At 38.2% G+C, this 13905-nt stretch overlaps 3 protein-coding genes across 9 annotated transcripts in view; 1 reads left to right on the top strand and 2 right to left on the bottom strand.

Annotated features, from left to right (window-relative positions):
* The window catches only part of LOC107222725 (E3 ubiquitin-protein ligase MYCBP2), a 163626-nt gene extending 158794 nt beyond the window's left edge, over nucleotides 1-4832 (bottom strand). For 4 of the 5 annotated variants that reach the window (XM_046732849.1, XM_046732851.1, XM_046732850.1 and 1 more), the window contains exons 1-13: nucleotides 4268-4832; nucleotides 4081-4147; nucleotides 3645-3887; nucleotides 3120-3273; nucleotides 2837-3039; nucleotides 2402-2719; nucleotides 2132-2317; nucleotides 1825-2043; nucleotides 1507-1708; nucleotides 998-1387; nucleotides 624-789; nucleotides 325-485; nucleotides 82-216 (exon numbers count right to left, since the gene is read on the bottom strand). In XM_046732849.1, coding sequence (XP_046588805.1) covers nucleotides 82-216; nucleotides 325-485; nucleotides 624-789; nucleotides 998-1387; nucleotides 1507-1708; nucleotides 1825-2043; nucleotides 2132-2317; nucleotides 2402-2719; nucleotides 2837-3039; nucleotides 3120-3273; nucleotides 3645-3887; nucleotides 4081-4147; nucleotides 4268-4362 — 2539 coding nt within the window. In that variant the 5' untranslated portion in view covers nucleotides 4363-4832. The remainder of the gene's footprint in view (nucleotides 1-81; nucleotides 217-324; nucleotides 486-623; nucleotides 790-997; nucleotides 1388-1506; nucleotides 1709-1824; nucleotides 2044-2131; nucleotides 2318-2401; nucleotides 2720-2836; nucleotides 3040-3119; nucleotides 3274-3644; nucleotides 3888-4080; nucleotides 4148-4267) is intronic. The other variant, XM_046732848.1, reaches the window with a different exon arrangement.
* A 781-nt stretch (nucleotides 4833-5613) lies between these two features.
* Nucleotides 5614-13235, top strand: LOC107222734 (mediator of RNA polymerase II transcription subunit 23). Of its 2 annotated transcripts, none has more exons than XM_046732015.1 (21): nucleotides 5614-5837; nucleotides 6019-6263; nucleotides 6336-6468; nucleotides 6577-6759; nucleotides 6870-7157; nucleotides 7310-7522; nucleotides 7591-7677; nucleotides 7788-7990; nucleotides 8141-8291; nucleotides 8381-8639; nucleotides 8715-8889; nucleotides 8970-9133; nucleotides 9252-9433; nucleotides 9573-9727; nucleotides 9814-9994; nucleotides 10086-10470; nucleotides 10550-10789; nucleotides 10924-11083; nucleotides 11195-11482; nucleotides 11554-11760; nucleotides 11873-13235. In XM_046732015.1, the coding sequence occupies exons 1-21, from the start codon at nucleotides 5793-5795 to the stop codon at nucleotides 12009-12011; spliced, it is 4083 nt and encodes a 1360-aa protein (XP_046587971.1). In that variant the 5' UTR covers nucleotides 5614-5792; the 3' UTR covers nucleotides 12012-13235. The 2 variants fall into 2 exon arrangements, with proteins under 2 accessions (XP_046587971.1, XP_015517710.1); XM_015662224.2 differs by having other exon boundaries at nucleotides 5615-5837; nucleotides 9264-9433.
* LOC107222729 (diphosphomevalonate decarboxylase) overlaps nucleotides 12629-13905 on the bottom strand; it is a 33294-nt gene continuing 32017 nt past the window's right edge. For both annotated transcript variants that reach the window (XM_046732021.1, XM_015662216.2), the window contains 4 exons: nucleotides 13365-13400; nucleotides 13128-13260; nucleotides 12952-13067; nucleotides 12629-12864 (listed from right to left, as the gene is read on the bottom strand). In XM_046732021.1, the coding sequence (XP_046587977.1) occupies nucleotides 12748-12864; nucleotides 12952-13067; nucleotides 13128-13260; nucleotides 13365-13400 (402 nt within the window). In that variant the 3' untranslated portion in view covers nucleotides 12629-12747. The remainder of the gene's footprint in view (nucleotides 12865-12951; nucleotides 13068-13127; nucleotides 13261-13364; nucleotides 13401-13905) is intronic.

The raw sequence follows: 13905 nt of genomic DNA, 5'->3' as shown, positions 1-13905 counted from the left end.
AGTTTTCGACACAGTGTGAATATTTGAATCATATTCAAAATGTCGATAGAATCACTCCAAAAAAAAACATTAATAAATTACCGGATCTTTGGTTGTTGCCACCCTTAATTTTCATAGCGTATTTCGTCACACTTGGACCTGGTTTACCTCTCTGTCTCTGCCGTCTCTCCTCGAATCTTTTTTGTAAATGATCTTGCAGCTTAACCCCATGTCGCGCTGAAGTGAGAATTATTTTAATTTCACGTTTTTATAGCCAAATGACGTAAGTATAATTACTTACGTATCTCAGTTACATATAGGATTAATAATGAGCGTAAGAATTACCTCCAAACATCACGTCTAGTCTCATCATATCAGTTATATCGCCAACTCCGGAAGGTCCCAATACTGCTAGTTCGCCACCGTTATCGACGCTCTCTCTTGCACAAATACGACAACAGCCACACTCTGCACAGCCACTATCACCTTCTCCACAACCGCATTCTCTGCGAGATAAAAGAACATTCAAAACTTGCGAACTTTGTATGTCGTAAACATGGTTCAACAGGGGTATTGTAAAAATTTGCGGCAACTTCCTGAAAAAATAAACAACACGTAACATTCAGTTTCGTTAAATTACTTACTGGCCAGGATTTCGATCTGGACGAATACTGCTCAGACAACTTATACTGTATCCGGTACACTCTCGACACACAGTGCACACCATGCAAACTCTACGTCTCCACTGATGCTGCCCTGCTGGGCACATCCCAGCTGCTTCTTCCCATTCATCGCTTGGACCTCTACCATCTACAATTGATTTGATAAACGTGAATTGTATGCCCTTGTAGCATTGACAATGTTTAAAAGTAACGATTTATTCAATTTAAGGCATTTTTTGACAAGCTATTGGTATTGCAACCAAGGTGTACAAAGCAATATTGTGTATCAAGTAATTTATACTTTTGTTCATTTTGCTACCTATTCCAGCAGCTTGCCAAAAAATGCCTTTACTTACCCTCTTCAGCAACAATCAGTTCGTCTTCCCCGATACCGGTTTCCATTGCCACAACAGTAACTTCCTTGTTTGTAATATGAGTAGTTGTGAAGTCTCTTCCACATTGTCCTTTATTGTTTATTCCGAAAGTGTAAACCTGTCCCTTGTTGGTCAAAACGACGGCGTGAGCTTTTCCAAGTGAAACATGTGCCACGTGAACGTCACTCAAATCGGTAACAACACCGGAAACATTGTCGCAGTGCGTTGCATCTTTCCCAAACATCAACAGAGAGCCGTCTTTCGTTACTAATGCTGTTGATCCATTATTGCATGCTGCATCTACTATAAATTGTCCCTCAACTTTGAGCATTTTCTTTGGTTTAACTGGTTTTGGCTGCCGTCTAGCCTTATCTGAAAATTTTATCGACAGACTATGACAAAGAATCGCAGCTGGATGTACAGAAAATGGAATTGATTTGCTTGAAAAACTGCAGTGAGATGAATGGAGAAACACAAAAAATAAAACCCACTATTATCGCCATCTTCCCCACGCCTTGCAGTTCCAACAAATAATACAGATCCATCTTCCAGCAGTATAATGGCATGCTGACCATCGTGGCCTGCAGCAATGTGAGTTACTCGTGGTCCTTTTCCCAGAGTTAACTCTGACCACCTGTTAGGCCTTCCGTTACCCTTGATCCCTAAAGAGCTTCCTTTCCCACTGTATAATACCTGTTGCAAAACAGCGGAAATGAGCATAACTTCGTTATTTGCTGCATGCGAGCGAATATTCTTCAAATCATTATGAATATTGGAATCAATTGCAGTCTATGGTGTTTCAAAATTACCTTTCCAGTAACAGTTCTCAGCAGGGCAAATTCTTTGCCTGCTGTAACAAACGAGACTTCATCGTCGCATCCAATACTCAGTGTATGTACATTTTGTTCTTCATCGAACGATGCTGAACCAATGACATCGACACATTTTCTCGCCAATTTCAGTGGTAGCTCGGATGTGACTGTCACAGGATTACTCAATGTATTGATTGTACGAACGACGAAGCCCTCCTGTAGAAAAAGCCGGCGGGATTCAATTTTTATTTAATTACAAGTGCCTAGCATATTCAAAAATCGAGTATTCTCATTTTCTGCTTACATATTCCAGTGAACTCACATCTTTGGCTGCAGTAATCATGCCCAAATTTTCTCCATCAGAGAACATAACGGAGGCAGGCCAGTCACGTCCTTCTAATACCGCCACGCCTCTTACCATCAGAGTTTCCGTATCTAATATCAATAATTCGCATTGTTTCCTAGGCGTGCACTTAAAATATAACAGTCCCTGGAATAGAAATATATAGATAAATGTAAATAAATACAGAGTGCCAAATCATTGTGTAAATAATATGTATATGATTGAACTAACGTTTGCAAATCCAAGCCATCCGGTCTCTGTTGGGTAAAAGTCAGCTTTGTGAGCATATAGATGCCCCCAAATTGTTCCACCATGTCCACTGCCAATCTTCAACAACCCACGACAGGTGTGTAAATACAGGTACTTTCCATCACTTACAAAACTTCTCCCATTGAGCACAACATTACTCATTTCATTTGGTAATTTAAGCGTAGATGTATTAATCTTAGAACTTTTAGGAACTCCATGTGTTATCCAATCAGGCCTTGCTAGCTTACCAAGCAAAACGCTATGGACACTTCTTTGTAATGCAGTCAACACGCATGGCATCTGTAGTGAGAGAATTTTGTAATTGAAGAATTTTAATAGACGAAATTCAAAAGGCAAACACATTGTCTGAACCTACAGACATACACCAGGGTCACTTAATAAGAATATGTATTTCACCTGAATATTTTGAGCAGCCAGTGCTCGTGGGCACATGAGTAGCGCAGCAGTAGCTGCTAGAATTTGACCAGTATCGCCTCTAACTACAACCAAACTCAGCAAACATGCACAAGCAACTGCGGTCAGGTGACTGCCATCGTTAGCCGTCGCCGACTCAGGTCCATGAGACGTTGCAAGATCCAATAAAAGATCGAAAAGTGGATCTGAAAGAAATAAATTACATTTTACAAAAATCTGAGGACATGCGTTTTCTCATTGTACCCTCAGCAGCTCTGTCACTTACCAACAACATCATCAGGCTCAGATCCGAGACCTTCAGGAAGTTGGCCTTGCAATACGTCCAGTAATGCACATAATGCTTTTGTGCATAATTGAGGCTCGACGGTTCTACTTTCACGCATCAATGTAAATACACTACGTAATCCAATGCCGACAATCTATGAAAAAACACATTATACCGTTGGATATTTTTTGAAATCAGATACGATTAACGGTTAAATGATTGTACCTTATTCTCAAAGATTTAAAATGGTCTATTCGATATGTACGATATCTTTCATTATCCAAGGACCTTGGTACTAGTATTATGTCATTCTGTGCCTCTGGCTATTACCGACACCAATAACCTTACATGGCAATAGCCATAGGCAGGATAAATAAATTTTCTGTACAAACTCACAAATGGTTTTTATCAATCATATCATGTATCAGCTGCAAATTGATCGTAAGAAGCTCCTAAAGTTATGAAAGGATTTTGAACAAAGCAAATTGGGGATTAGCTTCCATCGGACGAACAGTTCATTTTTACCTTTGGTAAATTATGTGGGGCTGAAATCCTAACTTCCTCATCACTGTCACTGTCAATGGTATCGCTGAGCTCGGGCAAAGGCGGTGAACTGCAGCTCGAAGCTCTAAATACCTCGGTTGTAGCTCTGGCATGTTTCTCCAACACGGCAGCTCTTACACTGGCAAAAACAGCAAAGGCCGATGCATTGCTGGGTAGCTCTACTTCTGGAGGACCGTTATAGCTTACGTCGCCATTCACATCCAACTGGAATTCATGTATCTGAACATAGTTATTTTCTTCCATTCTGTTTTAAAAGTTTTTTGTTTCTATTTTGGAATTATATTTTCCGCTACTGTTATTGTGTAAACGACATATGCTTTGAACAAATATAATCAATTTAATTTGAGGCTCTATTAAACGTGGAAATGTAAGTATTTGTTAAAATTATTAAGATAACCTTGTTTTTCTTGTCTTTTTTTTTGGCGGTCTTAGACTTCTTAGATTTTTTCCAATCTCCCTTTCCCCTGCGAATAAAAATACACGATGAGTACTATCGTCAAGTTTTAGATTGAGTTTTTTCGTGACAGATGAAGTCACCGCTGTAAATGTTGGGTAAACAAACGTAACGGTTTGAGAGGTTATACCTTTGAATGTCCGCTATATTCCTGAACAGCTCGTGAAAGTATTTGGCATAGTTGTCAGGCTCGGGTAAGAATTTGTCGACATCACCAGACACCATGGTTTAGTAATGATAAATCCGATTAAATAAACTACCGCAAAAATCACTTGGTCACTTCATTTTGGTTATGTTATTGATCGTTGACACTTTTCCCATGTGATCACACTTATTTATAAATTTCTCTAATTATCCAGATAGGAGAAAACATTTTCACAATTTGAACAAACTTGATTAATGTTATCAGATTACGAAAAATTAAAAACTAACGATTACTTAATATCAATTTATCAATTATATCATTAAATTACAGTTCTCATTCCCCCAATTCGCTTAACCGTACAGCTGCAACGTTTATCGTGCTTGAAAGTTGAAAACACAGATATGAGATTTCCGTACATCGATATCTCGAATTGCGATTGAAGTTGACTGCAATGCAGATCGATTCCACTGCCTATCGAATTTTTACCGTCGCGAAACACCGCATTTGAATGGTTCGACGCCAGAATTACATCGCAAAGTGTGGATATGTACTGCAAAAGAAATTGTTCATAGTAGAATGACAATGAAAATACCAAATCCTGTCACAAAACAAGTCTTTCGATGCACCAACGGTTTGAAAATGATTTTCAGACTCAATAAAACTCATTTTTCCAGTCAACGTTTATATTCTCAACTGCAATTAAGTTTGCTGCTAATCAGAATGCAAATTACTTATCTCAAGCATATATTTCAGCTTGAAAACAAAGGTGGCGTTGAAACATCTAATTCAAAATTTCATCAAATATCACATTGATCAGAATAATTTCTTGAAATAATCTTTTTTCTACCGATGGTTAATGGTATAATTGTCCCAAATTACCTTCACAGTTAACTTTTGCACATTACTCAATATTTTTCAATTAATATGCCATCTTTCCTCTGTTTTTATGAAAATTCGCTAAACAATGCACTGCGATAACAGCATGAGATCGTTAATTAATAACTTCTTTCAGCTACACTCGAACCGTTCCTAGACATGTTACAATTAGATAAGAAATCTCACTGGCTCGCTCGCTCGAACTCGAAGCCGCAAAAACCACGTCGAAAGCGGAAACATCGGGAAATAAAACTACGCGAGGCGAAGCAATTTTTATAGACAGCAGTAAATTAGATCCAATCGCTGCAATTCTCGGACGATAATGCCGCTGGAGTTCCCCGAGTTAGCGCCACTCGCGTGGTTTCCCGGCTCTCCCCTCCTTCCAGTGCCTCCTTCAGTCAGTTTTCACTCGTATTTGCCCCAGACTTTTATCCCCACCTCGACCATACTGCACCACACCTCATTAAACTGCTGAATGAAGCCGTAGAATAATCTGTTTACACCGTACGAGGTTAGGTCGATGATTTTTTTTTTTTAACAAGTTTGTTTTGCATCCGACGCATGCATATATCTAAGTGATTTGACAGAGAGATTTGACGTAGAACAGCGACTTGTAAATATTCGCTATTTAAAAATGAGTAACGAGGCGCAAATATCGAACATCGTCAATGACATTCTTGTAAGTGAATTTTTAGGTTTGACATTACTTCAATAGTTTTCCCACATTTTCAATAAGTTTTATCTCCTTACTCGCGATATTCTCACTCAGCACTGCACTTCTGCATTTTGCACTATTTGTCGAAGGTACGACTTGTTTTTCCATCAAACAATTAATTGCTATGCATTTTTATTACACGCAGAGAGTGGAACCTATCGAAGAAGCATTCAGCTGTTTTCTCGTTCACCATCTGGATAATGAAATTGAAAAAATAGCAGGATTGCAGTCAGAATTAACATCTGCTATGACAGGTCTCAATACTGAACAACAAGAGAATGGCGTTAGACAATTTCTTAACATGGCTGCTGCGCTGACGAATCATAGTCGCTTACAACTTCTTCTGTCGTTACTGGAGAACTTGGTCATGAGTAACGTATTACCTGCAAGGTACGAAGCTACGGGAGACGCAAGAAAATTAACAATTAATAAATTCATTATCATCATTTAACGACTTTCCAGATTGGTTTGCGAATGTATCCTCAGCTGTGATAAGCTGCAGTATCAGCAAGAGGATTTTTGGGTCGAGTCTTTTAACCTCATCAGACGGATCATTGGAGGAGTGGATTACAAAGGTGTCAGAGAAATAATGAAGGCGGGTGGTCATTTCTATGCTATCATATATCGTGGAATAAATATTACACGATTGAAATCATAGCTGAAAAATGACTATACTCATAAATTTTTCCATGATCTTTCACAGGGCTGCAGAGAAAAGGCACAAACGATACCAGCAAGACTTAACGCATCTGTACAGCCGCAATTAAAGGCGCTGGAAAATGTTATCGAATATATATTTGACAGAAATGCATGTCTATTGCCTGGCTATTTTATTGTTAATGAAATACAGAAGGCCTATCCCGATAATAAGAATTGGCCGCATTGGGTGAGTTCAAAAAATCTCAAGCTAATGCTTGACAATGTTCACGATTTAGAATCGCAAGTGCTTTTCTATTTTGCTTACCAAATGAAAATAATGTATTATTTCTTAAATAGAAATTAGCAAAACTGCTCTCTGGGTTTGTCGAGAGTTTCAGAGCCACTGCGCAAATGGTGTCTATAATCGGGCACTCAAAAATGCTACCCGTAGTAGAGCACTCTGGATATGCGGACCATGTCATCAACCCATGGAGGCTCGATCCTACGACCCTTAAATTCTCCCTCAAAGGCAATTTACCCTACGATCAAGATTTGCTAAAACCTCAAACCGAACTTTTAAGATATGTCTTGGAACAACCGTACAGCAGAGATATGGTTTGCTCCATGCTAGGCCTCCAGAAACAGGTTCGATGAATGAATTAATCAATTCATTATCAGGTGTAATATATTCAAATTCAGTCAGGCGAAGAATATTTTTGATTGAATAAAAACGTAATATACGTCACACGATCAATGGCATTGGTAACTAATTTCGGTAAAAATTTATGTAAATCTAGCACAAACAGAGGTGCGTAGCATTGGAGGAACAACTGGTTGAATTGGTACTTCTGGCTATGGAGCGATCCGAAAATGATCCACCACCCACTGAGGGAACAGATATTACTGTTGCGAATCATTGGCTGTGGCTACACCTTTCTTCTCAACTTATATACTTCGTACTTTTTCAATTTGCTTGTTTTCCCAACATTGTGATGGCCATACATGACAAGGTAAAACAGAAGCTATGTTACTTGTTATATTTCTCCTTACTGTGACTCTCATTTGACCACCTTTTCAGCTAGCTGGTCGAGAATTGCGAAAGGGGCGTGATCATCTGATGTGGGTCCTATTGCAGTTTATATCTGGGAGTATTCAGCGTAATCCGGTAAGGATTAAAATAATTTTCTCAAATCTGCGCATCTGAAAAAACAAAATTACTTCATTGTAGCTTTGGAATATTTGCATACGATACATCACTTTCTTTTTCTATTCCAGCTGTCTAACTTTCTGCCAGTACTTAAACTGTATGACCTATTATACCCCGAAAAGGAACCACTACCTGTTCCTGATTTCAGTCAGGCATTGTGCACACATCAAATGGCCATCACGTGTATATGGATTCATTTACTTAAAAAAGCGCAATCCGAGCACTTGAACATTCACAGGCCGATCCCACACACGCTAAAAGTTCATCATGAGTATGTGACGTTTTTGGTGCAATTCATCGTATCGTTAATTATTGTATATGTATTCATAAATTCGACAAGTACCTATTTACTGAAATTTTATTTTTCCTTACAGCGGCCATTTCGTATTTATTGAATTAAATTTTTACACTCTCTTTATAGATTTCTACAACATTTAGTTATGCCAAATACATCATTGTGTATGGGATCTGATTATCGCATCGCTTTACTGTGCAATGCTTATTCAACGAATCAAGAATACTTCAGTAGACCTATGGCTGCACTTGTCGATACAATTCTTGGCACACAGAAGGTGATTTTTGAGCAAATAGGACATTAAACTGAAAAAAATTTATAACTATGTGTACTTGTGAAATGAAAATTTATTATTATAATTTTCAGGGACAACAGCAGCAACCCTTACAGCCACTACAGAGCAATGCTGCTCTTGCAAATGGACCAACAACGCCATTGTCTATGTCCATTCTTGATTCTCTTACTGTACATTCTAAAATGAGTCTGATTCACAGTATTGTTACACACGTTATCAAACTAGCTCAATCTAAAAGCAACATGGCTCTTGCTCCTGCCCTTGTCGAGACCTACAGCAGATTGCTGGTGTACACTGAAATAGAAAGCCTCGGAATCAAAGGCTTCATAAGTGAGTAACACTGGGTTATTTTTTAATTTCAAACACCTCTTCGACACATAATCACTATTTCGAATTCTATTCCAGGTCAACTGCTTCCCACAGTATTCAAATCTCATGCTTGGGGAACACTGTATACTTTGCTCGAGATGTTTAGCTACAGAATGCATCATATTCAACCACATTACAGAGTTCAGCTGTTGTCTCATCTTCACAGTCTCGCCGCAGTACCACAAACAAATCAAACCCAACTCCATCTCTGGCAAGTACCCAACTGTTCAATGTTATTATAGGTACCATGTTCTACTATAATCGATGACGTTACTCACAATATTTTTGCAGCGTTGAAAGTACAGCTCTTAGGCTAATAACTGGTTTAGGATCTGCCGAAGTGCAACCTCAATTATCCCGGTTTTTATCAGAGCCTAAAACGCTGGTGTCTGCTGAATCTGAAGAGTTGAATCGAGCTTTAGTTCTCACACTCGCAAGATCAATGCATGTCACAGGTGACTATAATAAATTTGTCTAAACAATAAATACACGTTATGTATAATCGTACATATCGCAAAGGTTGAGGTATCAGTTTATCTGCACTATTTAAACTGCAAGTGAAAAATGGTTGAGCCATTGTTTCAGGGACAGGAGCAGATTCATTGAGTGGTACATGGTGCAAGGAACTGCTGAATACAATCATGCAAAATACCCCTCACTCGTGGGCCAATCATACTCTCCAATGTTTTCCTCCAGTATTGAATGAATTTTTCCAACAAAATAGTGTTCCTAAGGAAAACAAACAACAGATCAAGGTGAGGAATCACCTATTATTTGGTCATTGCAGTACGTAGAATCTTGAAAGCATTAATGAGTTTAGAAAGTTGGTCATTTTAAAATGAGATTACTGTGCTCCTCACATTGTAACTGATCGATTTCCTTATGTTGGTACAGAAAGCAGTCGAAGAGGAATATAGAAATTGGGCATCGATGAGCAATGAAAATGATATAATAGCACATTTCTCTGTGCCCGGAACACCACCCTTGTTTCTATGTCTCTTATGGAAAATGATATTTGAAACAGATCGTATAAGTCCAATTGCGTATAAGTAAGTATGAGACAGAGAATATTCAATGGAACAGAAAAAAGTTGCTCAACCATTGACGTGCGTAAAACTAATATCCATAATTTCAGAATATTGGAAAGAATTGGCGCAAGAGCTCTTTCAGCGCATCTTCGAAAATTTTGCGACTACTTAGTTTTTGAATTTGCTAACAGCGTCGGAGGTCAGCATGTGAACAAATGCGTTGATACCATTAATGACATGATCTGGAAATACAACATTGTGACAATTGATAGGCTGGTGCTCTGTTTGGTAAAAAATTAACAATTAATAATTTTCTTTGGAAACAATTTCAACACCATTTTGAATTCATGAAATCATATTTTGAAAAATTATTTTTCAGGCACTACGAACACAAGAAGGCAGCGAAGCTCAAGTTTGCTTTTTCATTATCCAATTGCTTTTATTGAAAGCTGTTGAATTTCGGAACCGCGTTCAAGAATTTGCAAAAGAAAATTCTCCAGAGCACTGGAAGCAATCAAATTGGCATGAAAAGCATCTCGCATTTCATCGAAAATACCCAGAGAAATTTGCTCCTGAAGGAATAATGGAACAAACCACCGGAGGCCCCAGTCAGTACCAAAGTCTGCCTGTATACTTTGGAAATGTGTGCCTACGATTCTTACCAGTATTCGACATTGTGATACACAGATATCTCGAGATACCCCCAGTTACTAAGAGTTTAGAAATATTACTAGAACACTTGGGATGTCTCTATAAATTTCACGGTTGGTATATAACAGGGCTTTGTCTAACTGAAGACATGAATACTCTTCCAAACAGTCAACAAACAAATATCTTTCACAGATCGACCTGTCACATACCTTTATAACACGCTGCATTACTACGAAAGAAAACTTAGGGAAAGGCCAGCACTGAAGCGACGCCTAGTCTCTGCTGTGCTTGGCTCATTGTGTGATATTCGGGCTCCCAATTGGGCACTATCCGAAGCTTATCAGCTATACATGACGCGATCTCCTGACGACGCAGTCAACTGGGTGCCAGAATTAGATTATTATGTTCGACTTGTGCGTCGTATTGTTGAGAGTGAGTAGCATTCCTTCGACAGACGTAATTTTATCCCGGAAAGAAGGCTAAAAGATCTTCGATTAATCTCACGTTTTTTCGCATTATTCATTCTAATTTTTACTTCACAATTTTTTTCAACTATCACTTCACAGCCATGTCAGGGATCGCACATTTCCCAACAACTGACTGGAGGTTCAATGAATTTCCAAATCCTGCTGCGCATGCTCTTTATGTTACCTGCGTGGAGCTCATGGCTGTACCTGTTGCTCCAAATTTAATAGCCAATTCTTTGCTTGATGTTGTCGCCAAAGGGTAAGTAACAAGTATCAAAAAACGAAGATGATATTCAGGCTGCGGTAATTGGTATGAACAAAGGTTGCTTCTTAATTCAATTGCAAATAATGCTAATCATTTTTTGAACAGATATACAGTTGTACCATCAGAACAGATACACATGTGGATCAACTGCGTAGGATTATTGTTGGCTGCTTTACCTGAGTGTTACTGGTCAGCCCTCCACGAGCGCCTTGTGGAAACAGTGACGAGTCGTGGACTGGCAAACTGGCAATATAGCAACTTAACTCCATTTCAAATATTCAATTTTAATATTACTCACAATGGGTTATTGGAAAACAAATATAGTTACATGATAGCTCTGGCACATTCCATTTGGCACCATGCAGGAGTTGGTCAAATCACAACTATGCCACAGTAAGAAAAAAACAAGTTATTTGTTAGTTATATTTGTTCTTAGAGTATTATCAAACCGATTATGACTTCAGATTCATCAAAGAAAAATTGCAACCAGTCGTCAACAGCGAAGAGCAATTGATATTTGCTTGCCACTTGATAGGACCGACTTTGGCACGATTTAATGCAGAGAGACCTCGATGCGTCGTTGAGCTCGCTGTTAGTCTGTATGAAATGCTTGAACAAGCGGACCGTTCTCAAGCTCATCTCAAATATATGGATCCGATTTGCGACTTGCTGTATCCTTTAAATAATACTTTTTACAGAGTTATCAGGAGAATTAATCAGTACAAATATTTTTCAAAGAACCAAACAACCTATCATTTTTCTTGACTATAAAAATTTTAACAGATACCATATCAAATACATGTTTGTGGGTGATATGATGAAAAACGAGGTTGAATGCATAATTCGCAGACTAAGGCCTGCGCTGCAAATGCGCCTTCGTTTCATTGCCCACCTCAACATTGAGGAAATAAACTCATCCTGAGGAATCGCCCCCTCGGCTAGTCAAGCACCGCCTTGTACAGTCGTGGAGCAAACAGAACCAAATGTACCTTCACAGCCGGTGGTGCAAGTACCGACATCCAGCCAAGCAGAGGCAAACGTTTCTGGTCCGTCAAAACAATAAGAGGTAACCACATAATAGGTACGATTGAGCATCCATTTGTGTACATGAAATCGAAGATAACAGGGCGTTATCAAGTATTGAATTCATACACATGGTACAACTTGTAATTAGACTGTCTTCCAGTCGTTGTAAATTATTAAAATTTTAAAGGAATCATATGTCATTCCTTGACAATATAAGTTATTAATTGACGTGGATGTTATAAGTGTACATCTATGCATAAGTATTATTTTGCATAAAATTTTATACTCTGGCAAGGATAGTATTAAAAAAATGAGAGATCGTGTTATTCCTTATAGGAATAATTTATCTATATTTAAACCTGAAAATCATGGAATGATAACAAAGTTATTAGATCGTAAAATAAAAATATCGTCCGATAGTTGAGATACACAATCTAGAATAAGCTGTTCCATAATCAAACGGGATCACTTTTGCTACCAATAAATTTTGTATATAATAAATATTAATGCCAATTTAGTTCTATTGATATTTTATTGTCACGAGTATCGGGTTAGTTTGATCAATCGAATACAGTTACGAATATCACATGCTTTATAGAAAATTAACGGAATCTTGTAATTGAGGAATTAATTTAAATGCTGTCATAGTCAACGTCATCCTGAGCTTTGATAACTTTGGCAAAAGCTTCAAAAGGGCCAAAATTTTTTTGTACAAACTTTTGGCCTTTCATACCGTTTATCCATTTCATCTACAACATAAAATGCTGTGATTAGCTATACTGTAATTTTTTTTCACTGACCATTAGATAGATCAAAGTCATATTTAGCAAACTTACGAGGTGTGGGAACTTTTCTTTGTCGAAATTCAATGGCTGGTCGAAAGCCAGTGGAAGTGCTTTAGCCCGCTCTACCCATGGCCACATCAAAACGTCCAGCATCCCTGGTTCAGTTCCTAAAATTCGTTTATTATAGAAATACGGATTATGAAATTCTATATTACAATTGTACAAACCTCCAAAGAAAATCGTCCCCCGTTTTCCCAATTCTTCTTCGTACGCTACGAAGTGTCCTATTATTTCCCCAACTATTTCTTGTAGTGGTCTAGTATCCCTTTTGTGAATACAGGCACCAAAAAGGCTAGTTATCTATAACATCAGAACTACCTTAGCGATAGTAATAATCGGTCACGTTAAAAGATACGTTTGTGGTTGATTATTGATTTTTGAGAAACTGATGACTAATATCATACCACTCCATATTTATCAATTAGCTCTATATCACGAGCCTTGGTTTCCTCGCGATATAAAGGTGGCTCAGGATAACGTTCATTCAAATAATTGGCAATAGCCAAAGAATCGTCGACCACTTTTCCGTCAACATCTACGAAAGTGGGAACTTTTCCATTAGGATTAATCTGCAGAGAAGAATTATTCAAATCAGTGTACAAAACTTGTCTTTGTGTTACGTGTTATGTAAACAGGCGAAATTATACCGATTCGAACATTGGAAAAAAAAAATATATACGTACCTCAAAATACCATTCAGGCTTTGATTTCAAGTTTATGTTTACTATGTCATGAGGTACGTTCTTCAGCGTAAGTATAAGCCTTGCTCTATGAGAATAGGGGCAAAATTTCATACTGTATAAACGTGCCTTCCCATCCACTGGAGCAGGCCGGTTAGATCCTTAAATATAAAACAATTTCCCGTATTGTGAGAGGGGCCCATTGAATAGAGAAAAGAAATTACAATATCTCTTTTCTGGGAGAAGAAGTTTAAATTGATTTCGA

Source organism: Neodiprion lecontei, chromosome 2 (genome assembly GCF_021901455.1).
Source record: "Neodiprion lecontei isolate iyNeoLeco1 chromosome 2, iyNeoLeco1.1, whole genome shotgun sequence".
Classification (NCBI taxonomy): domain Eukaryota; kingdom Metazoa; phylum Arthropoda; class Insecta; order Hymenoptera; family Diprionidae; genus Neodiprion; species Neodiprion lecontei.
The sequence above is the reverse complement of the archived record's forward strand: the minus strand, read 5'-3'. Positions and strand labels throughout refer to the sequence as shown.